This window comes from Podarcis filfolensis, assembly GCF_964270895.1.
Source record: "Podarcis filfolensis genome assembly, chromosome: W".
In the NCBI taxonomy this organism is placed as follows: domain Eukaryota; kingdom Metazoa; phylum Chordata; class Lepidosauria; order Squamata; family Lacertidae; genus Podarcis; species Podarcis filfolensis.
The window spans coordinates 38,494,354-38,519,121 of record NC_139619.1 but is presented as its reverse complement, the minus strand read 5'-3'; the positions used below and the strand labels follow the sequence as shown (position 1 = coordinate 38,519,121).

Below are 24,768 nucleotides of genomic sequence, written 5' to 3'. Positions count from 1 at the left end.
CAGAAATGTATTTACATGCCTTTATTTCTGTCCTTCCAGTAGTGCAGAGAAATCATGTCTGCACCCTCTCACATCAGCAGCCAGAGAGAGAATAACTCCACCCATGTACTTCCAGTACAGGGTCATGTGACACTCTGAGCTAACATCCGGTGCTCAGAGCACATAATAGACTGTCCCTGGTTCCCACGGTACAGTCCCAAAACATCAACATCCTGTTTGGCTTTCCAGCCACCTGGAGCACTCATCAGCATTGCTCCTTTTTCGTAACGTAGTGTGGACCAGTTCGACAAGCTCTCCCCCGAAAGCAGGTGCACCATCCAGAACATGCTGGCGCTGTACCTGAAGAAGAAAGCGAACACAGACCAGGAGGCAGGGACTTCTAGGGGAAGCGAGGCCTTCATGCGGGAAGCCTTGATTCCTCACGTGCTCCACGGGATCAGCTTCGACCCCACCACCCAGTCTTCTGCTGCAGCAGATGAGGATGGGCATTCCCTTTCAACCATCTGGCGGAGTCACTCTTCCCCCTGGCCCAGAACAGGAGGCTCCTTTCCAACACACAGAATGCCTTGCACGTGATCGATGGGCCTGTGCTCACTGTGACATAGGCAGGGCCGGATTTATGTATAGGCTAAGTAGGCAGAAGCCTAGGGCCTCTAGATCTAGGGGGCCTCGCCAGCCTGCCCGTTCCCCAGCGCTGCAGACAGTCTTCCCTCTCCCCAAATTGCAAACCCAAGACTTCATGCAGGGCATTTCTCCCCCATTTCAATGACATTTTGCTTCAAAAGGAAAGGTGGACTTGGAGAAGGCAAGCAAAATGCGAGGGAGATAGTGAAAGATACAGGAAATTGAATGCAGATTTCCAAAAAATAGCAAGGAGAGACAAGAGGACCTTCTTAAACGAGCAATGCAAAGAAATAGAGGAAAACAACAGAATGGGAAGAACCAGAGATCTGTTCAAGAAAACCGGAGCTATGAAAGGATCATTTCATACAAAGAGTACCATAATAAAGGACAAAGGTGGAAAGGACCTAACTGAAGCAGAAGACGTCAAGAAGAGGTGGCAAGTATACACAGAGGAATTATACCAGAAAGATATGGACGTCTCATACACCCCAGGTAGTGTGGTTGCTGACCTTGAGCCTGACATCCTGGAGAGCAAAGTCAAATGGGCCTTAGAAAGCACTGCTAATGACAAGGCCAGTGGAAGTGATGATATTCCAGCTGAACTATTAAATTTTGTTAAAGATGATGCTGTTAAGGTGCTACACGCAATATGCCAGCAAGTTTGGAAAACTCAGCAGTGGCCAGAGGATTGGAGAAGACCAGTCTACCTCCTTTAGAGGAAAAGGCCTTGAGGGGAGGACCTGTTGCCTCCACAATCCTTCCTAAACGTGCATAAGCTGAGAGGCAATTGTCCGGCAATTGTGGTGCTGTGGGGAGGCAGGAACATTTTCCTGCAGTTAAGTATTTTCTAAGTTCCTTTCCCAAAACTTCCCCAAATGGTTCTGAAGCCTCTCTAACCTCAGAAGTCTTTTCCTCTCTCTGGAATTCTGGGATTCGAGGATAACTTCATGGAGAAGGAAAGAAACCTGCAGAATCAGCAAATGAGTGCCCGCCGGGAGCCTCCACCCCCACCGCTGCCACCAAGCAGGCTGTAAGTTGCCTTAGAGGTGTACTGTGCCCTCCCGCCTCCTTGCTTTTAAGGACTACTTGAGTTCTGTTCTCATCTCCCTGAGGCGTATCCATGACAAGGAGAGCATGAGCAAGAAGCAACCCCAATGACTCACACTATGCGCCAGCTCTTTGTGCCTTCCACACATCCGCAGTCCGGACAGAGAGAGGGACTCATCAAGCACGTCCTCGCCAAGAGAGAGAAGGAATATGTCAACACCCAGAATTTCAGGTCAGATCATGCAAAAGTGCAAAGACCAGTGGAACCTGTATCAAAGTTGGGGCTGGAGAAAGTGACATCTACATGACAGCTTTATTGTTGGGTGCCAGGCAAAGTCTGTCCTGTTCACTCAGGCCACATGGGTGGGTAATTGAAAGTATTAGTTGTGGTGGGCAATTTCCCTTGGTGCCACATACTGAACCGTGGCTTCATAGTATGAGCAGGACGGCAGCCTCTCCTCCAGGTTTGCACACCTCTCCCCCACCCCAAGCCTATTGGGAAGCTTCCACTTGGATTTTAAATTAACCACAGTTTGGTGTGTCCAAATCCTATGGTGGTTCATTTTACCAGCTTTGTAAACCCACGATTGGAAGTTGGCTTGTTTCAATGAGCCATGGTTCAAATGAAGCGGTTAGTGCAGCTTCAGACATTGTGACAAGATGCAGTAAATCCAAAACTGAAGCAAAACCTTTGGAACTCCTCCTAAAAGCTGTGCTGGAGGACAGGGAGGTGTGACCCCCCCCCAAACACTTGATGTGGGTCATCCTTATAATGCTAAGCTTACTACTTCAAACAAAGTTTTTGAGTTTTTGCTTTGGTTATTTCCTCGTACTGTTAGTAGTAAGGTCAAGGTAAAGGGACCCCTGACCATTAGGTCCAGTCGTGGCCGACTCTGGGGTTGCGGCGCTCATCTCACTTTATTGGCCGAGGGAGCCGGCATGCAGCTTCCGGGTCATGTGGCCAGCATGACTAAGCCGTTTCTGGCGAACCAGAGCAGCGCACGGAAATGCCGTTTACCTTCCCGCCGGAGCGGCAGCTATTGATCTACTTGGACGTGCTTTTGAACTGCTAGGTTGGCAGGAGCAGGGACCGAGCAACGGGAGCTCACCCCGTCACGGGGATTCGAACCACCGACCTTCTGATCTGCAAGTCCTAGGCTCTGTGGTTTAACCCATGTCCCACTGTTAGTAGTACCCAGTGGCCATTTGTTTTTCATGTCTGCTTTTATGATATATTTATCAGTATGTGGTTAGCAGCTTCAGATGCTACTGTTTTACAGAGGCTGTTTCGCTTGCTCTTTTTACCCCTTTACTAGACAGGCTGTATTTCTGTGCTGTTTTCAGAGTCGGGAATGCCCATTCCTTCATGGCCAGCATGGAAACACAGAAGGCTAGCCATTTAGGAGGTTTGCAAAGAGGACAAGGGTGTTACAGGGTAATCTTCTAGCAAACAAGCTTGGCACAGCAGATCTGAGAGGTGGTTTTCTGCTCCCGGAAAGCCAGCCTGGAAACCAGGTTGCCAGGTGAAGGAAGAATGGAGAGATCGACCAACTCACTTGCCTTCAAAGAATTTCTGGTTGCCTGTGGCTACTGGGATAGTGCTTAGATATCAGGCTGGCTGACACATCTTAAAAAATACAAGGAAAAAGCTTTTTTTCTTTCATTAGCAAAGCTCCTTTGGGGCCCCGAATAGCTAAGCTGAGGAGGAAGTGGCTGGTATTACTTGTTTGTTCTTGGTCCTGATCTTGCCTGCCCTTGCACACTCCTGTTGTCTTTGCACGTCTGTTCCGATGGGAGTCCTATTCCTGCAGTTCCACATTCTTCTCTTTGGCAGTTTGGCATTCGGTTCCAGGACCTGGACCTGAGCACAGAGGCTTTCTTCTACTTGGACTCGACAAAGGAGCAAGAGTGGCTGACAGCTGTGGAAAAGGCTTTGCGTTCCAAATCCAAGTACAAGAAAGTAAGTCCAACCCCACCCATTTCTTCAGCAGCCAGACAGCTGTCAGGAGCTGGAGTGAGGAGGAGGAGGAGGAGGTCAGCAAGAAAAAAACACCTTGTGTCAGTGGTGTTTTATTCAAAAGAAGCCAACATTCTTTATTCAAAGAAACCCAAACCGTGCAGGCCTCGTGATCACAGAAAACTTTCCCAACAGGTCTTGCCCCAGTGAGCTAGTTGTGAAGGCTGAAGGTTGCTACCCTCCCACCACTCTCTGAAGTCTCCTCCTCCCCCTGGTCCTTCCCAAGCAACCTGAGACTCTGACACCTTGCCTGTCTTTGCTCCCTCCTCTTAATTTCTCTGTGTTCTGGGAGACCAGCAGGGAGTGGAGCTGATCGCAGCAGGATGGGGAGACCCCCTGGCTTCTTCAGCAGCCTGCCTGATCTCTGCCTCTTGACCCCCGCCTCCAGCCTCCACTTCTGCCTCGGATTCTGGGCTGCTGTTTGCCGCAGAATCTTCCTGCCCTCCTGCCTCTTCAGTTTCCAACACCTCCTCTTGCTCACAGTCTGCTCCCTCTTCTCCCTCTGACGGCTCAGCGTCGTCGTCCCTGTGGGAATGTTCTGGGGTGCAGGAGAGGATATATTGTGGGATTGTGCTAACAAGTTCCCAAAATATCAGCAGAGTTTATAGACATTCCCCTTTAAGTTTGCAACGGTAACGCTTGCACAGGTTCGCTAGAACCTCTATAGTAATTACTCTAGTAATTTCCCCTTTTGTTCCCTCTTAAAATACAAGACACAACACAGTCTTTATAAAAGTATAAAAGAGTTTACTCACGTTCTGTTCACAATATGATCCCAGAAGGCGAACTTCCGGTCAGCGCCAGCGACCGTAATGGCGGATTTCCTCTGAACTCCGGAGGAAATCGGCTTCGTGGAGCTGGGGTTCTACCGCTACGGCGAAGTGGAGACCCGAAAAAAATCACAGGCGGGGAAGCCTGTGAACTGAAGGCTCGGTGGGCTCCATTTGTGCCCCCCCCCCGCTGCAAAGGAGCCTTTTTAAAGGCTCCGGATCGGACCGGGGGTGAGGGGTGCGGAGCTGAGAGCTGCCTATCCGTCTCCGCGAAGTGAAGCCGCACAGCCAGGGTCGGAGAGCGCTGATTTCTGCACTGGACAATTGGATTCGAAAATAACTACCCGTGAGTAGGATTTTGACATACATTTGGAAGAAATTATTAAAGAATTTGGCACCGAAACGGGAAAGGTAAAAACAGGAAGTCTGCCTTCCCGGACTGTTAACAGATCAAAGTAAAGAGACTGTAAAGCTGTGACTGAGAAAGACGTGCTTTTGAAAGGACTAAAATCCAGCACCAAAAAGGAAAATTCCCCCTCTGTTGGCAGGAACAGTGGGGAGACACTTGAAAGATATTTGCCCTGCAAGGAAAGGGAAATTTTAAAATATATCTGCTGACTTTAAAACCTGGGAACGGACTGCCTATGACAGGGAAGCCGATTAGAGGGAACTGTCAAACTGAGAGTGAAAAAAAAAGTTAGATTCAGCTCTGCAAAGGATACAGTGTGGACAAAATACATTGGAAATTAAAGTAACTTTTTGGGATTGAAAACTTGATACTAAGATACTGGGATTTTATCAGGACTTTATTTGTTATAAAGTTGCAATAAGAAGCTGGAACTGTGACCCCTAGAGGTGACTATGTTGCAATGACACTCTAGACAACAAGTACTGCTGTGGGAAAATTTCTATCTTACCTAAACAAATTCTCCAAGCGTGTGACTGACCTTGGGAGTGTATGTGATTGTTATGGCAGATGATAAAAAAGCAGAGTTGACACAGGAAAAAACTACCAGGTCTGGAAGACAATACAAAGTTGACACTACAAGAAGGCCTTCAACAGGGGGTGTAGTGGGCACAGCAGGAGCTGCTGCCCCACAGGTAAAATTAAAGGTTATGTCAACTGATGAACTGTTGGCCCAAGCATTGGGTAAGATTGATGCATCTTTGGAGAAGTTGGCCAACGAGGTCGAAGAGACAAACAAACAAGTAGCAGAGGCTTGTGCAAAAATTGAAGCGAACACCTCAAGCATTAATTTGAATACTTCAAGTATCAATGAACTAGGGAAAAAGGTGAACTCTAATACACAGTCTATTGAAAAATTATTGGAAGAATCGGCTTCAACCAGAAAACTGGCTGAAGAGGCCAAGGAAATTGCAACTACTGTTCAGGAACAGATTCCACCGGTACACAAGAAGTTAGAAGAGTATGATTTGACGCAGTCCATGATAGACCTTGAAAGAAAAGCGAGAAATCTAAGAATAAGAGGAGTGCCAGAAAGTGAGAAAGATAATTTGGCAGAATTTCTCACAAAAGAATTGTCACAATTTTGGCAGAAGGATTTGGGGGAGGAAGAATTTACTATTGTGAGTGCTTTCAGACTTGGTAGAAGACAAGGAAAGAATAAAGCAAGAGATTGTCTGATAACCTTGAAAACAAAGGAAGAAAGGGATAAGATACTGAATCTACATTATCAAAGAACTTTGGAAATTGAGGATACCTTTGTGGAAATCTTCAAAGACATACCTAAACACATTTTGGAGGTAAGGGCCTACTACAGAGACCTGGTTGCCTTGCTGAGAAAAAACAAAATAATCTTCAGGTGGGAATTCCCCCAAGGCCTATCTTTTAAATATAGAGGAAAGAAAATAAGAATAAGGACAGTAAACGACAAGGACAAGTTTTTGAAAGATCACGAAGAGGATCTACAGAAGGAAGTGGAATCTGCTGAGGATGTATTGATGCCAGGACAAGGACTTTTGGAGATTGCAAATTTGATATCTGGACGCTCCGGCTCAAGGAGAGACAAGCCACCGACAGAAGAAGAACAACAACTTGGTGCAGTAGGAGGGAAAACTAACTAACTAATCATGTCTCTGCAACTTTTAAATTGGAATTGTAATGGACTTAACTCCCCTAGAAAGAGAAAAGAGATCTTTCATATATTAAAGAAAGAACATTTGGACTTGATTTGTTTACAAGAGACTCATGTTATGAGGCTACACAGGAAAATACTTATTAATAAAAGACTAGGGCAAGAATTTATCTCGTCTGATAAAGTTAAAAAAAGAGGAGTGGTGATTTATGCAAAGGAGAAACTTTCACCGAAATTTATTCTCAAAGATGAACAAGGAAGATATTTGGCTATTGAAATTCAGTTTCAAGGAGAGAAATTTTTGATAGTAGGTGTGTATGCACCAAATGAGGGGAAGTCGGAATTTTTCAAGAAGTTGCATGAGACTTTGATGGACTTTATGGACTATAATATAATTTTGATGGGGGACATGAATGGAGTTGTATCTACCAATATGGACAAGGCGCAAAAACAGGTAGTTACCAAAGATGGTAGACTACCAAAAACTTTCTTTGAAATGACTGATAATATGGACTTGATCGACATCTGGAGAACTAAGAACCCTCTGGAGAGAGAGGGAACATTCTTCTCTGAAGCCAAGATGACATGGACCAGAATTGACCAAATTTGGATTACTAGAGGAATGGCACCAAAGATAAAAAAAGTGGAAATCTGCCCCAAAACATGCTCCGACCATAACGCTGTAAAGATGGAGATGAAGTCAACAACAACCGGTACCTTCAGATGGAGGATGAATGACACCCTATTTAGAGATGAAGAAGTATACAACAAGGCCCAAAAGACTTTAAGAGACTATTTTGAATTAAATTTGCCAACAAATGTGGAAAAAAGAGTAATTTGGGATGCAAGTAAAGCCGTGATGAGAGGGTTTCTGATACAACAGAATGCATTAAAAAAGAGAAGGCAAAATGAGAAAAAAGATAAAATTTTGGAGAAAATTAAAGAAGGTGAGAAAAAATTGAGAGCTAAGCCGAAGTCACAAGAGATTCTGAGAGAAATAAAGATCTACCAAACACAATATATGGAATTGATGAATCAGGAAATAGAATGGAAAATTAAACAAATGAGACAGAAGACATTTGAATCGGCGGATAAATGTGGGAAATTACTGGCATGGCAATTGAAAAAAAGACAAAAATTAAATACAATTACAAATCTGGAAGTAGAAGGAAAAGACATAAACAATCCAAATGAGATAAGAAACTGTTTTCAGAAGTACTTTAAGCAACTATATGCACAAGGGCCACAGAATGAAAGGGACATTGATGGATTTTTGAAAACAAATGGATTACAAAAAAATTCACAAGAAAGTAAAGCATTGTTGAACTGTAAAATAACAGATCAGGAGATAGAAGGTGCCATTTTAAATATGCAATTGGGCAAATCTCCGGGACCGGATGGACTGACTTCCAGATACTATAGATCCTTGAAGGATTGGATAATACAACCTCTGAAGGAAGTCTGCAATGAGATTTTGGAAGGGAAAAGAGCACCAGAATCATGGAAAGAGGCTTACATTACACTTATACCGAAAACAGGGACTGAAAAGACCCAACTTAAAAACTACCGCCCCATATCCTTACTAAATGTGGATTACAAAATCTTTGCTGACATTTTGGCCAAGAGATTGAAAAGAGTATTTGTGATGGGATGTTGAGCTGCTTGTGCGTAAAGTTCCTAATCCCTCAGTGTTTGGCTAAGTCCACAAACCACTGTCTGTAACGGAGCGCCATAAACATGACTCCGTCAGTCGCTGGCAGAATCCGACAGTGGGCGTTTACGGAATTTCTTCCAGCATAAAAGCTCCTTAACGGAAACACGTCTTCTGGACTCTCTGCGTGACAGTTTCCGGCGAGGAGTGGGTGTCCCTATAGGAGGTCCTGAAACCTCCTCGCTGTTCTCGCTGGAATTGTCTCTGAGTCCTCCTTCCGACTCACTATCCCTTGGAACTGCCTCTCTCCCCCTGCTGGTTCCCTCATCAGCTGACAAGTCTCTGCCAGCCTCTGAGAGCCTCTTCCTCTCCAGTTCTCCCGATGGCAGTTCCCTGACATCCACCTCCCCTCCAGGGCCCCCTTCACCCCCTCCTTTCCCCTCCTCTGCGGGAGGCGAGGGAGCAAAACCCCTGAAAGAACTTCCCTCATCTTCCGAAGTCTCGAACATTTTCCTCCACCGGTTGCTGTTTCGGGTTTCTAAGTACTCGTCCTCATGGGAATCTACTCCTTCTTCCAACTCAGACCCCGTGAATCCTTCCAATTCCTCCTCCTCGTCGGTGGTGCCAAAGTACTCCCTCCGGAACCTCGCTACTGACTGAGGTTTCCTGGGGAACCTTTGATGGAACGCTTCAATCAAGACCTCGTCATTGACTTCCTCTGCCGTTACCCAGGTGTTTTCTGACTCCGGTTCCCCTTCCCACGCTACCAAATACTCCACCTGATGACCCTTCCACCTGGAGTCGAGGATTTCCGCCACATGGTTGCTGCTTTCCCTCTCTTCTAAGACTGGTCCCTGTGGGAAAACCCCTTCATTTCCCCCCCCCTATACGGTGACAGCAATGACCTGTGGAATACTGGGTGCAGTTTCATGTGGTTCGGTAACCGGAGTCTGAAAGCCACTGGGTTAACCTGTTGAATGACCTCAAATGGTCCCAATCTTTTGGGTCTCAATTTCTTACAACCCCCCTTGAACGGCAATCCTTGGGTTGACAGCCACACCTGATCCCCCACCCTTATGGTTTCACCTTCCCTTCTGTTTTTGTCTGCCTGCTTCTTATATTGTTCCTTGGCCCTTTCTAAGTTGAGTTGGAGTTGACGATGGATCGCTTCCATTTCTTCTACAAACTGTTCGGCGGCTGGGACGCTCCATCTCTCCCCTCCTCCCCCTGGAAATGCCCTGGGGTGGCACCCATAATTAGCCAAAAAGGGGCTCATCCCGGTGGACACATTCTCCGCATTATTGTAGGCAAATTCCGCCAGCGCCAACTTTTCCACCCAATCGTTCTCTCTGTCATTGACATAACACCTCAGGTATTGTTGGAGGATACCGTTTGCTCTTTCCGCCTGCCCGTTGGTTTCTGGGTGCCGGGCAGTCGAAAAATTGACCTCCACGTGCAGTAAGCTCATGAGCTTCCTCCAGAACCTGGACGTGAATTGTTTGCCCCGGTCTGAGACCACCCTCAAGGGGGCGCCATGCAGTCTAAAAATATGTTCTACAAACAATTTAGCTGTCTCTTCCGCCGTGACTGCATGTGAGCACGCTACAAAGTGGCCCATCTTAGTTAACAGGTCTACTACGACCAGTATGGCGGTTTCCCCCTTGGATTTCGGCAGATCAGTCATAAAATCTATCGATACCGCCTCCCATGGCCTTTCTGGTGTGGGCAACGGTTCTAATAACCCCGCCGGCGCCCGCCTTTCTCCCTTGGCTCGCTGGCATTGGTCACACCCTCTTACATACTCCCTTACATCTTCCCTCACCCTGGGCCACCAAAATTCCCTAGTAACCAACCACATGGTTTTGTGTTGCCCAAAATGCCCTGCTGTGGGGCTGTCGTGCAGCTGTTTGAGTACTCTCCCTCTCAATTCCCCTTCGGGTATATATAGTGCCCCTTTGTAATACAATGCCCCGTTTCTTTCTTCAAAACCTCCGGAGTTTTCTCCCTCCCTCCTTAGACCTCAGAGCTTATTCTGGGCGTATTCATCATTCTGCGTCTCCTCTACCAGTTCCCTTTGCCCCACCAACGCCGCCCCACACACCCAGCGGTCCTCTGGGATGATATGTCTCTCTTCGGGTGCTCCCTCCCCCTCCAAATACTCTGGTTTGCGTGAGAGAGCGTCCGCCCTGACGTTTTCTGGGCCTGGCACATAGCAAATTTCAAAATAAAATTTGGAGAACTCCTGTGCCCATCTCACTTGCCGTTGGTTGAGCACTCGTGCCGTTCTCCAGTACTCTAAATTCTTGTGGTCTGTGCATACTTGCACCTTGTGTTGTGCACCAATTAGTAAGTGTCTCCATTTCCGGAACGCTTCGTGAATGGCGAGTAGTTCTCGGTCATATACCGTGTAGTTCCTCTCGGACTTGTTTAACTTCCGCGAGAAGAAGGCACACGGTCTCCACTCCGACTTATCCTTCCCCGGCTGAAGAAGCACCGCCCCCACCGCCCGGTCTGATGCGTCAGTTTCCACTCTCATGGGTTTTTGTAAATCCACATGCAGGAGCTGTTCTTCCGAAGCGAAGGCCTTTTTCAATTCTTCGAATGCTTGCTCCGCTTCCGCCGTCCAAACAAACTTCTTCTTGCTGCTGAGACAGTCCGTGATGGGAGCCGTTAAGTGGGCAAAGTTCTTGATGAACTTCCGATAAAAGTTCCCAAACCCTAAGAATCTTTGCACATCTTTTTTCGTTTTCGGTGTCTTCCATTCCAGTACCGCTTGGACCTTGCCTGGATCCATGGCTAATCCCTTGTCTGACAAGCGGTACCCCAGGAATTCCACCTCCTTGGTGTGAAACTGACACTTCTCTAATTTCACCCACAGTTGGTTTGCTTGCAGTCGGCTCAACACTTCTCTGACGTCCTTTACATGCTGCTCCTCATTCTCTGAATAGACTAATACGTCATCTAGGAAGGCCACACAATTCTTGTAGAGCAGAGGTCCCAGGACGTGGTTCATGAACGATTGAAAACATGCTGAGCCTGCTTGTAATCCAAAAGGCATAACGACATATTCGAAAGCCCCTAGAGGGGTGAACATTGTTGTCTTCCATTCATCCCCCTCCCTTATCCGTATCAGGTTGTATGCCCCCCTCAGGTCCAGTTTAGTAAAAATCTTTCCCTTCCTCACCCTGGTCAAAATGTCATCAATCCTGGGCATAGGGAAAGCCACTGGTTCCGACACGGCATTTATGGCCCGGTAGTCCACGACCAATCTCGGCTTATCCGTGTTTTTTTTGTCCACAAAAAACACTGGGCTGCCCCCCACCGCTCTGGACTCTCTGATGAAACCTCTCTTCAGGTTTTTGTCAATAAACTCCCTCAACTCCTGCATTTCCCTGTCTGACATGGCATACAGCTTGCCCACAGGGAGCTGGGCTCCAGGGACTAGATTGATCTGGCAGTCAAAGGGTCTATGCGGTGGTAGTTTGTCTGCTTCCCTTTCGCTGAAGACATGGCTCAGGTCAGCGTATTGTTTGGGAACCTTTCTTTTGTCCGTTACTTCTGTTCCTGCTAGAAAGGCTCTTGCCCCTTCTGGAGCCTTGCCCTCTTTGCAATGTTCTAGGCAATGTGCTGACCCAAAGGAGACCACTCTCTGATGCCAACCCACTAGCGGATCATGCAACGCTAGCCAGCTCATCCCCAAAATAATGGGAGCCCCTCCCAAGGTGGCCACATTGAACGCTATTCTTTCGGTGTGCCTGGCTACCCTCATTACCATTGGGACGGTCTGTAAGCTGACTTCTCCTCCCAACAGCTCTCTCCCATCGATCGTGGTCACCTGCAAGGGGTTGCTTAAAGGGATAGTCTGTATCTGGTGTTCTGCTGCAAACTCCTTGCTCATAAAATTACAGGAGCTGCCTGAGTCCAATAGCGCCCTTATCTTTAAGGGATGTCCGTTTGGCAGCTCTAGCAACACCTCTATCACTAGGGCTGGTCTCGGAGGTTCCGGCGTGGGCACTTTTACTGCTCCTTCGCCTGACTGCTGTGCCCTGATGGTGGCAGTCAGGCGCTGGCTTTTACTTGGTCCTGCCCTTCCTCCTCCTTCCCCCCAACAGCTCCTGCCATCTCTTGCCATTCCTTTCTTTGTGGACAGACCCTGGCAAAATGACCCGGCTGCTGGCAGAGATAACATTTCTTGGGGCTCTTCCCCTCCTTCTTCCGCCCTTCACTGGGATTTGAAACTGCCCGCGCGCGCGCTGTTCCAACTTCCATCGGCTCTGCGGGCGGGAAAGTTGGCTCCGGAATCTCTGGAATGCGGAAATCCCTCCAACGCTCCACTTTCCCTTCCCGCTTCTCCAAGGCTCTAGCCTCCTGGCGTGCTCCAATGGTCAGCGCTGATTTGATCAGCTGGTCCATAGACTCCGCCCTGGGCGCCCGGGAAAGTTCATCTTTCACAGCCGAAGAAAGTCCCTCTTCAAAAAGCATTTGAATGGGTTCCGCTGACAGATCCCACCCCAATTTGTGTATCAGCATAGTAAACTCAGTCCAGTACTCACGGACAGATCGGCTCCCCTGTTTACAAGCCATCAACTGTCTGCGCACCACTCCCTGTTCAATCTCGCTGGAAAACATCAGGTCCATGGCGCGAAAAAACTTCCGTGCGTCTTTCAAGACTTCATCATGCCTTGCCATCAGGGGTCTAACCCAGTCTCTCGCCCCTCCTTCGAGATGGCTAACTACAAACCCCACTCGCGATTCCTCATCGGGAAAGTCATCAAACTGCAGATTAAGAGCATACTGCATCTCTGTCCTAAAGGCTTGATAGTTCCTGGGATCCCCCCCAAACTTCTGCACCAATCCTGGCATCTTTCTTCCTTGTGGGGGGGGGGGGCTTTGCCCTTTCTGCATCCTGAGCCCTCCTCTCATCGAGCCTCGCCGTTTGCAGCGCTAGCTGGACCTCCAACACCCGGTACCTTTCTTCCAGGCTTGGACTGGCTCCAGCTCCTCCTGCCGCTCCGGTTCCGGCTGGGTTGCTCATGATGCTTTCTCTGCACAAGCTGCTTTCAGGGACTGTCGGATTGCTGTGATGGGATGTTGAGCTTCTTGTGCGTAAAGTTCCTAATCCCTCAGTGTTTGGCTAAGTCCACAAACCACTGTCTGTAACGGAGCGCCATAAACATGACTCCGTCAGTCGCTGGCAGAATCCGACAGTGGGCGTTTACGGAATTTCTTCCAGCATAAAAGCTCCTTAACGGAAACACGTCTTCTGGACTCTATGCGTGACAGTTTCCGGCGAGGAGTGGGTGTCCCTATAGGAGGTCCTGAAACCTCCTCGCTGTTCTCGCTGGAATTGTCTCTGAGTCCTCCTGCCGACTCACTACCCCTTGGAACTACCTCTCTCCCCCTGCTGGTTCCCTCATCAGCTGACAAGTCTCTGACAGTCTCTGAGAGCCTCTTCCTCTCCAGTTCTCCCGATGGCAGTTCCCTGACAGTATTGATTAAAGAGATACATAAGGACCAAGCGGGCTTTCTACCGGGAAGACACATATCTGATAACTTGAGGAATGTAATTGACATTTTGGAAAAGTTAGATGTGAACATAAATACTAAAGCTGTTTTGATATTTGTGGACGCGGAGAAAGCCTTTGACAACATTTCTTGGAGTTTTATGAAAAAGAACTTACAGGGTATGGGGGTAGGCCAAGGTTTTGAAAATGGTATAAGTGCAATATACTCTGAACAAAAGGCTAAACTAATTGTAAATAATGTAGTTACGGAACAATTTATGATTGAAAAAGGGACACGACAAGGGTGCCCAATTTCCCCTTTACTTTTTATATCGGTCCTGGAGGTTTTGCTGAATATGATTAGAAGGGACCGGTTGGTTAAAGGTATACAGGTCGGAGCTAAACAGTATAAATTGAGAGCATTTGCAGATGATTTAGTCTTGACGTTACAGGAGCCAGAATCTAGTACCAAAAGAGTTTTAGAATTAATTCAAGAATTTGGTCAGGTGGCAGGATTTAAATTGAATAAGACCAAAACTAAGGTTTTAGAGAAAAATATGACATTGTTTGAAAAAGAGAAATTTCAGAATGAAACAGGTCTGTCTGTGGTGAAGAAGGTGAAATATCTGGGGATCAACATGACTTCTAAAAATGGGAACTTATTTAAAAATAATTATGAGAAATGCTGGTCAGAAGTGAAAAAAGATCTCGAAATATGGTCAAATTTGAAGCTTTCCTTGATGGGTCGAATAGCAGCTATAAAGATGAATGTATTGCCTAAAATGTTGTTTTTGTTTCAAACATTACAAATTGTGGACAAGATGGACTGTTTTAAGAAGTGGCAGAAAGACATTTCTAAATTTGTCTGGCAGGGCAAGAAGCCCAGGATAAAATATAAGATTTTAACTGACGCAAAAGAAAGGGGTGGCTTTGCCCTGCCAGACTTCAGACTGTACTATGAATCAGCAGCATTCTGCTGGTTGAAAGACTGGCTGCTTCTTGAAAACACGGACATTTTGGATCTAGAAGGTTTTAACAATGTTTTTGGATGGCATGCATATCTGTGGTATGATAAGGTTAAAGCTCACAAAGCATTTAAAAATCATATTGTTAGGAGATCTCTGTTTAATGTTTGGATCAGATATAAGGATTTACTGGAAAATAAGACCCCAAGGTGGTTGTCACCAATGGAAGCGAAAGCTCAGAAAAAGCTCAATATGGAGGCCGATTGGCCAAAATATTGGGAAATTTTGGAACAAGAAGGAGATAGACTGAAACTGCAGAGTTTTGAGAAACTAAAAAATAAAGTCCGAGACTGGCTTCATTATTTTCAGATAATGGAGGCTTACAATTTGGACAGGAAAATTGGCTTCCAGGTGGAAAAATCTAAATTAGAAACAGAAGTGCTAGAACCTAAAACTAAGATTATGTCAAAAATGTATAACTTGCTGCTGAAATGCTATACACAGGATGAAACGGTTAAGTCAGCTATGATTAAATGGGCACAAGATGTTGGACACAACATTATGTTTGCTGACTGGGAACAGTTATGGACCACCGGTATGAAATTTACGGCATGTAATGCCTTAAGAGAGAATATTATGAAAATGATATACAGGTGGTACATGACCCCAGTCAAGCTTGCAAAAATATATCCTTTGCCCGATAATAAATGTTGGAAATGTAAGGAGGTTGAAGGTACATTCTTTCACCTTTGGTGGACGTGCCCAAAGATTAAGGCTTTCTGGGAAATGATTTATAATGAAATGAAAAAGGTATTTAAGTATACCTTCTTGAAAAAACCAGAGGCTTTTCTCTTGGGCATAGTCGGCCATTTGGTGCCAAAGAAGGACAGAACTTTTTTTATGTATGCTACAACGGCAGCAAGAATACTTATAGCAAAGCACTGGAAGACTCAAGATCTACCCACTCTGGAAGAATGGCAGATGAAGTTGATCGACTGTATGGGACTGGCAGAAATGACTGGCAGAATCCACGACCAGGGAGAAGAGTCGGCAGAAGAAGATTGGAAGAAATTTAAGGACTATTTACAGAAATACTACAAAATTAATGAACTCTGAAAAGATGTTGGATTGAACTTTTGTGGTCTCTAGCTGTTATTATAAAGATAACAGGGATTAAAATTGTTTAAGTCATAAAATTTAAAAAGTTGAGTGGAAAATAAGGTGTTAATTTAAAAGGAATGTTAAGAGATTAGGATTTGCTGGATTAACAATTTGAACTAGAAAACAAGAAGGGGAGGTATGAAGAAGTCAAAGAATCATGTTATTGAAAAACTGTTATTGAAATTGACTTGTTTTTAATATTTTTCTTTTTCTTTTTCTTTTTGTGTTTATATAAAATTGGAAAACCTAATAAATATTCATATAAAAAAAACAACAATATGATCCCAGAAGGCAGACAGCTTTAAAAAGGTTACATACATTCAGAATCTATCTTGTAGTAAGATAGTCCCGTCCTCTCTTGGCTGAGAGCCAAGAGGGCATCCTTGGATGTTTCCTCATCGAACGAAGATGGCAGAGAGAGAGAGAGTGGCTGGCTCCCCTGTGCTTTTACCATTACCTGCACAGGTGAGGCCACAATTATCCATTTTAGAATGAGCACCTATAGGGAGAAGACAGATCTCAGTAAGCCAAAGCAAGGCCAAGACAACAAACCCCTTCTGGAATATGCTCAGCGTGTACAACATCTAGCTGAATCATCACCAGGATAACTAAGTCAGACTGGGGGAAATATCATTCTTCAGAACCAAGACATCATTACCATGCTTTCCAAGTTACCTGAAAGTCACTAGAACACTTGCGAGCACAGAGCCAAGACACAGCTGAAAGAAGAGAATCCTCTGTTATTACGGAAATGGGAATCAGAGTCTTCAGTAGCCTAGTGCTTATCACTGTGCCTGCAAGACATTGAAAGACACTGCTTAACATTCTGAACATCTTCACTCTTGATAATTTCTCACAAGCTCGAAGCAGCCCCGGTTCTTGTGAAGGGAGAAGGCAGGGCAATGCAGCTCTGTTGACATACTTTGCTGCCAAGGGGAAAGAGAAGCCAAAACATGTTTTCTTTACCCAGCTTGGCACTGAGTGCGATGTTCAGCAAGTTATGAATTTCTTCTGGTGCCAAGCCTCTCTCTTGCGCAATCTTTTCCACAGTCTCCAAAGGACTCTGCAAAGCTCCCTGCTTCCGTGAGGCACTATCTTGAATTAGGAAAAAGGCAAAGTGTGATTCAAATCCATTCAAAAAACTGTCCTCATGCATGATGGCCTGTCCAATGGCTTGCTTTACCATCAATTGGCAAGGGAGCCCCATTGAGATGCCATGGCATTTGTGTGGGAATGTTCAGGGGTGCGGGAGAGGATATGTTGTGAGATTATATCCTAATCCAACTTGTGCTAACAAGTTTCCAAAATATCAGCAGAGTTTTTAAACATTCCCTTTTAAGTTCGCAATGGTAACGTGTGCACAGGTTCGCTAGAACCTCTATAATAATTACCCTGGTAATTTCCCCTTTTGTTCCCTCTTAAAATACAAGACACGACACAGTCTTTATAAAAGCATAAAAGAGTTTACTCACGTTCTGTTCACAATATGATCCCAGAAGGCAGACAGGCTTAAAAAGGTTACATACATTCAGAATCTATCTTATAGCAAGATAGTCCTTTCCTCCTCTCTTGGCTGAGAGCCAAGAGAGCATCTTTAGATGCTTCTTCTTCGAAAGAAAAATGGCAGAGAGAGAGAGATGGCTGCCTGCCCTGTGCTTTTATCATTTACCTGCACAGGTGAGGCCACACCCACCTCTGGTCACATGCGGAGGAAGTCCGTCACCAGGAAGTTTACCTGCTTGCTGGACTGACATCCCTCCCCATGTTCTAACATGTACACTCTAGGAATGTTGTCATTGATTGCTCCTGTGTTTACATCCCACAGTCCCCCCACCAGTTCCCTGGCTCTGAGCCTTCTTCCCTTGGGGGATCCCCAGTTGGTGCCACCTGCCACTCCTATCTGCATCCAGCCGGCCCAGGACAGCAAGCAATGAACAGAGCTGGTAGACATCCCAGTACCTTGCATCTTCTAGGTGCAGCTGGTGCTCATCTTTGTCAGGAAGGACCAGCTCAGCCGCATCAAGGAAGTGATGAGGGAGACAGTGGGCACAGGCATCATGGGGAAGATGGGGAGTAGACCCTGACAGCGGAATTCCCCATGTCTATCTTTCTGTCTGTCTATCTGTTTTTCTAATCTCTGCCAACCAGTTCCCCCCTCTTTCCTGCTTGCTCACTAATAGCCATCTTTGCTCCGCCCCTGCAGGGTAGCAAGGGGTGTGTGGCCGCGAGGTTTGTCTGCAACAATACCAGCTTCTGCATGGTCAATTCCCACCTTGCTGCCCACGTGGAAGACTTTGAGCGCCGAAACCAGGATTACAAGGATATCTGTGCCCAGATGAGCTTCCTGCCCCCTGACCAGGGTCTGCCGCAGCTGACAATCATGAAAACGAGTGCGTTTCGAGGGCTTGGAGAGAGAGAGCCTTGGCTGATGTAACTTGTTGGTCTCCGCTATCTGGAGAAGCAAATTGAGTCATGTTTCTGTAACTTTCCTGCCTGTGTGTAGCTCAGGGTAGGCAGCATTTGTTGTTGTTTAGTTGTTTAGTCGTGTCCGCCTCTTCGTGACCCCCTGGACCAGAGCACGCCAGGCCCTCCTGTCTTCCACTGCCTCCCGCAGTTTGGTCAAACTCATGCTGGTAGCTTCGAGAACACTATCCAACCATCTCGTCCTCTGTCGTCCCCTTCTCCTTGTTTCTACTAGAGCAGCCAGTAGAGAGCAACATAAAGCGAGTGGCAGAGATGTATTAGATTAGATTATAGCAAATGTGGGCAACTTCTCCAGTGATCGGGGTGGGAGTTGCAGTTTGTTAAGGGCAGTAACGCGAAAGCAGAGCGGCCATTTTGCATGGAGAAGGTTCCAGGCTCAGTCACCAGTGTGTGCAGATCGGGCTGGGCATGATCTCTGCCTGAAAGCTGCTGCCAGTCCATGTAGTCAGTCCTGAGCTTGATGGGTCAATGGTCTGCCTCAATATAAGGTAGCTTCCTATGTTCCTGTGTACTACAGCAGGGTTTGGAGGGCCACAAGCGCCCTGCCCATGAATTAACGAACCAGGGGAAATTCTAAAAGTCTTTGCTGAAAGGACATCAAAGCAGGGGCCAGGTGAACCTCTTTGGGAGATTATTCTGAAAGGTAGGGTGCCGTGACTGAAAAGGCCCTGCCATGCTTGAAAGAGCAGGAGTTCCCTGGGAAAGGGATTCTAGTCAGTGGAGAGGCAGTGCAAACATAAGTGGGCCTTCTTCTGGTACCCTTTTCCCAAACCTTGAAACACTTGAAAGGCCAAATGGGATGCTCTGAATTGGGCCTGGAAGCAGTTCAAGAGCCAGTCTAGTTCACAGAGCATTAGCCTAATATGATCATACTGCCCAATCCTAGTTATCAGTCTTACTACATATTGCAGGAAGTGGCAGCAGGCTGCCCCCCGCCCCCCGACCCCGTGAGCTAGCCTGTAGCTGTGGTTGCTTTGCTTTTTTCCAGCATTGTCATCTGATCACTAAAAATGAGCTTCAGAGACTTCTGACCTACGACCAGGTGAGAGACATCTTTGTGTTATATGTGGTGGTTTAGGATATTGCCCTGTTTATTTCCTTTGTCTGGGATACCCCAGCCTAGGCTAGAGAAGCCACTTTCAGGCAGTTAGGAGCAAAGAACATAGGATGACTGCGACTTCTACAAATGCTTTTTAAGGTTGCAGGTTTGTGCAACCTGAATTAGAAGCAAGTCCCAATTAAGTTGGAGGGTTGCCTTGGAATAAGTAGGACTGCTCTGCAGTTTCCCAGTTAGAGGGCTTTCCTAGCTCAGCACACGCTCCAGATGTTGTTGGACTCCCATCAGCCCCAGCATAGCTGCTGTCCAGCAATATCGAAAGGTCTAAGGTTTCCTGCTCTAGGTTTTGCATCTGTCTGGAAAATCTGCGTTGCTCACATGTTCTTATCAGCAGATACTTCCATTAAGTCCAATTAAATTGCTGGTGCTTTTTGTTTTACATTTTTCTCTCCAAGGTTTGTGTGTTCATCATGTTGACAACCTTTCTCCCACTTGGCATAAGGATCATTGGTATTTTGTGTTGAAACAGAGGCCTGATTGCTGCACCTTATGGTGGATTTAAACTCTGTGAGCGTAGTCATGCCTTAGCCCTTTGAGAAGGATGCTGCAAGGAAGGCAAGGGGGGGGCAGCCTCAGACTTCCAACATACGCAAAACCATCATAAAACATTAAAAACTTCCCTAAAGGCTGTATAGTTACTTATCTCCTTGACATCTGACGGGAGGGTGTCCCACAGGGCAGGTGCCACTACTCAGAAGGCCCTCTGCCTGCTTCCCTGTAACTTTGCTTCTCACAGTGAGGAAACCGCCAGAAGGCCCTCGGTGCTGGACCCTGATGCCTGGGCTGAACAATGGGGATGGAGACACTCTTTCAGGGCTGAGGCCATTTAGGGCTTTAAAGGTTGGCACCAACACTCAGAATTGTGCTCAGAAACGTCCTGGGAGCCAACGTAGGATGCGAAAGGATGATTTTGCAGTTGCTCATAGTGTCGGGGTGTATTCTGGTGGTTGTTAACAGTTTGTATGGATTATTGGTACATATAACATTGCATATTGTAAGTATGGCTAACCTGTGGTCTGCCAGATGTTACTGAGCTGCAGTTCCTGTTGGCTCCAGCCATCATGGCCAGTAATCAGGGATGATGGGAATTGTAGTTCTGCAGCATTGTGAGGGCCACGTGTCTGCTGCTCCTGAGTTAGAGGATTTTCCTGTCGTGTGATGCAGCAAAGTAATTTAAGATGACATGGGGCAAAAATGCACAAGCATGCTGTACCTTTAATAATTGTGTATAAGATAGGATTTCAGCAGGTATACCCCTTTTTTTGCACTTGGCTAACCTACTAGTAGGGACGCGGGTGGCGCTGTGGGTTAAACCACAGAGCCTAGGGCTTGACGATCAGAAGGTCGGCAGTTCGAATCCCCGCGATGGGGTGAGCTTCCCTTGCTCTGTCCCTGTTCCTGCCAACCTAGCAGTTCGAAAGCACGTCTAAGTGCAAGTAGATAAATAGGTACCGCTCTGGCGGGAAGGTAAACACCGTTTCTGTGTGCTGCTCTGGTTCACCAGAAGCGGCTTAGTCATGCTGGCCACATGACCCGGAAGCTGTACGCCGGCTCCCTTGGCCAATAAAGCGAGATGAGCGCCACAACCCCAGAGTCGGTCACAACTGGACCCAATGGTCAGGGGTCCCTTTGTTGTTGTTGTTTAGTCGTTTAGTCGTGTCCGCCTCTTCGTGACCCCATGGACCAGAGCACGCCAGGCACTCCTGTCTTCCACTGCCTCCCGCAGTTTGGTCAGACTCAGGTTTGTAGCTTCGAGAACACTGTCCAACCAGGGGGTCCCTTTAAGTTTACCTTTACCTTTAACCTACTAGTACTTCACCTTGGTCTTCCAGCACAACAGTGGCTGTTAATAGACTCCATTGTCAGGCAACAGGGGGTCTTTTGCTTCTCTGCTGATAAGCGATTTCTTTTTGGCTTTAGCTAAACATTCAGCGTACCCAAAAGACAGCTTTTGCTGATTTCACAGAGGGAGAGATCAAGTTCATCCCGACGTACAAATTCGACTCTAAAACAGATCCTGCTTGATAGTTGAGCCTTTGTAAGTAAGTCCTTTCAATCATTCTTCTGCAAGGCTTGTTTGTTTTTCCTAGTCTGCCGAGATGCTAGTAGTGTCCTGCTTTTCCATCCTCCTGAGCAGGCTAGTAAAACATATATTTTAAACATGGCTTTCTGCTAAGCAAGCTGTTGGAGGAGGGCTAGAGTTGAGGGCTGGACGGACTTCCTTTCCTCTGCAGCCAGAATGGACACCAAGCCACGGAGGAAGAGAGAGATCCATATCTCCTTCACCTGCTCACTTTGCTTGCATGGAATTCTGGGTTGCCAAAGACTGCTAGGCGAGTTGTGAAATGCAAGGCTGTGATATGTTGTCTTCCTCAAGCCATCCCTGCTCTGGAAATGTTTTGGCTCCTTTCCCCCACATTTGTCCTGATAACCAGCATCTTCTCTTTCGTGGTGTGTATAAGGGGTGTTGCAGTTCCTTGAAAGGTGCAGCAGGCTGAATGAGAATCCTCTTTGTGTCAAGGAAGTCTGGGAATTAGACTTGGTGCTCTCTCATAAGAGCATGAGAGCAGCCCTGCTGGATCAGGCCATTGGTCCATCTGGCCCAGCATCCTGTTCTCACATTGGCCAATGAGATGCCTCTTGGGGAGCCCACAAACAGGACCTGGGTGCAACAGCACGCTCCCCTCCTCCAAGCCATACTGCTTCTCTTGGTGGAGTATGTTCTGTGGCCATTATGGCTAGTAGCCATTGAGCCTCACCATCCATGATTTGGCATATTCTTGTGGTTCTTGACAACTGTCAGAAGCCACCTAGGCCTGCTAGTTTCATTGCTCTTGCTGTGGTAATGGGGAAATCAAAAGGACAGGCGGAAAATGTAGTGACGAAGCCGGAAAACGGCAGGCTCGTTTGGGCAGCATTTCAGGTGCCAGAAAGGGTCTTTTGGATCACTGAAAAAATAGTGTCTGAACAAGAATAATGGGGCCCCTTGCTTTGGGGAAGGATCATCATTTGGTGGTGTGCCATATGCTTTGTATGCAGAGTCTCAAGTTGAAAGGCACCTCCACCTGAAAAAGGATTGGGCCACAGAGAGCTGCTGCCAGCCAGAGGAGACTTAATTAATGAATTGTGGGGTTGGAAGGAATCACGAGGGTCATCTAGTCCAACCCCCTGCAATGTAGGAATCCAAACTGGGGGAGGTCAGAAATTCATTCTGACCTGGTAGAAGGCAGTTTTTGATTTCCTGACAACTCTCTCCATGAGGCAAAATGCCTGCACACCTGCAAGGTCCACCCCTTCAGAAGTTGGACTCCCAAGCCCCATCATCTCCAGCTCTTGACCGTGGTCAAGATCACAGGCCGTGTGTGGAGCCAAAGTTGGACTGTGTGAGCCTTGTGTTTTGCCTCAGCCAGTCCAACTGTCTCCTTGCAGTGGGAAGTGCTGTGTGCCAGCATGGTGTGAGCCAATCCTCTGGAGAGGAGGCAGCGTGAATCAGCTCAGCTACCGAAGCCACATGGAATTGAAAAGGAGCGGCCACAAGCCCGTCAGCTCCCTCTTCCTCACAGGGGTAACACCTGCCCTGGCCAGGGCTATCGTCTATTCAGGGTTTTTAGTTGCCTGCTATGTGGCACCTCCTCGAATCTGGGCAGGCCCTGACCAACAACCAGGCCCCTTTCCACAGAGCTCCTCCTTGGCCAATGACTTCTGGTGCAAGGAGTGGGCAGGTTTTGGCTCTGTTAAATCCCTAGGCTTCCATTCTCCACTCTTCTGAGTACACGCTGCTCCTGCAGGCATGGCAGACCACATGGGATGAACTGTATACCTTAACCGTTGGCTCCATTCATGCAATGGAGCTTCTGTGGTACTTGGCTTGGAGCATTTGGCTTCAGCCCATTGGCTCTGGAAGTCACAGCCCCTGTCATCCTGGGGAAGCTCTCAGAGTTACAGTACTTGCCTCTTTCAGGGTTGGGAACAGGGGGGTGCATCAGGCCTTTCTGCTCTTAACTCATACCCCCCCCCCTTTTAGTCCATAGCCCCAAAAAATGTGCTCTGCCCCCCCATAGGTGAAGGTTGTGGATGACCGACGGTACCGGAAAGTGTTTGAGGATATTGTTCAGTTGATGGACAGGATGGAGAACGAATTCCTTCCCTCCCTGGAGGGAGGTAAAGACGAATAGGAAAGGAAAAGTTCTAGACAAGAATCTGATCGTAAAGGAGAATTAATAAAGATGTTTACTGAACTTAAATCTGAGCTTAAATCAGAAATACACAAAAGTGAGAAAAATGTTGAGACAAAATTGGAACAAGTGGATAAAAAAATAGATGTGACGGTGGAAAAAATAGATGAAACTATTAATGAAATTAAGGGTCAGATGAAAGATATGGTAAAAAGGACACAAAATTTAGAAGAGGGGGCTAAAAAGAATAAAACGGAGATTAAAGAACTGAAGAAGGGGGAGGAAAAAATTAAAGCAGAGGTGTTAGAAGTGAACAAAACTCAAGAAGAATTGTGGGACGCTATTGCAATGAATGAGCTGAGACAAAGGGAGACTAATCTGAGATTCAGATTGGTCCCAGAAGCACAAGGAGAAGAAATAAAGAAGAAATTGATTAAAGAAATTGCTATTTGGATGGAGATGCAAGAAGAAGATGTGGCAAAGACGGTACATAATGCCTTTAGAATCAAAGTAAGGACAAATAAAGCGAAGAAATTCCCAGGAGATTGTTTGGTAATATTTAAAGATAGAGAAATGAGAAATTTAATTTTGCAAAAAAAACAGGGAGAGAAGATTGAATATTGGGGGGAATAACATAATCATTTTTAAAGATGGCCCACTTCGTTTGTTGAAAAAACGCAATCAATACCAACAGTTAGTGCAAGCTCTCAGGAAAAACAATATTGAATTTAGATGGGAGTTCCCAGAAGGACTTTCATTTGCTTACAAAGGGAAAAGACACAGAATAACAAGACCGGATGAACTGGACAAATTTTTGAGAAGGTACAAAGAATTGGGAAGTGAAGAAACTGCACCAATGGGGGCAGGAGCTGAAGGAGAAGACTCGCAAGATTCGGATGAGGAGAAGGTAGAGGAAGAGGAAGAAGAGGGGAAAATAAATTAAAGACTATTATTAAAAACTAAACAGAAGATATTATGGCGCTGAAATTATGGACCTGGAATGTTAACGGGATAAACGAGGAAAAAAAACGGAACAAAATTCAACAATATTTGAAAAAACAAAATTTGGACAGTATCTGTTTGCAAGAGACTCGTGATGAGGAGACATAGAAAATTTTTGGTAAATAAAAAATTAGGGAATGAATTTATTTCATCGG

The 24,768-nt window shown here is 46.4% G+C and overlaps 1 protein-coding gene and 1 pseudogene across 2 annotated transcripts in view; both read left to right on the top strand.

Annotated features, from left to right (window-relative positions):
* Positions 1-24,768, top strand: part of LOC310753811 (inositol polyphosphate 5-phosphatase OCRL-like) — an 863,084-nt pseudogene that overhangs the window by 223,598 nt on the left and 614,718 nt on the right. The gene's annotated exons all lie outside the window — the stretch shown is intronic.
* LOC310753738 (inositol polyphosphate 5-phosphatase OCRL-like) lies at positions 972-23,611 on the top strand (the record flags this gene model as incomplete). The annotated part of the gene is made up of 8 exons (XM_083595082.1): positions 972-1,064; positions 3,506-3,631; positions 17,809-17,908; positions 18,016-18,225; positions 19,276-19,361; positions 21,357-21,460; positions 22,866-23,001; positions 23,498-23,611. The coding sequence occupies 8 exons, from the start codon at positions 972-974 to the stop codon at positions 23,609-23,611; spliced, it is 969 nt and encodes a 322-aa protein (XP_083451208.1).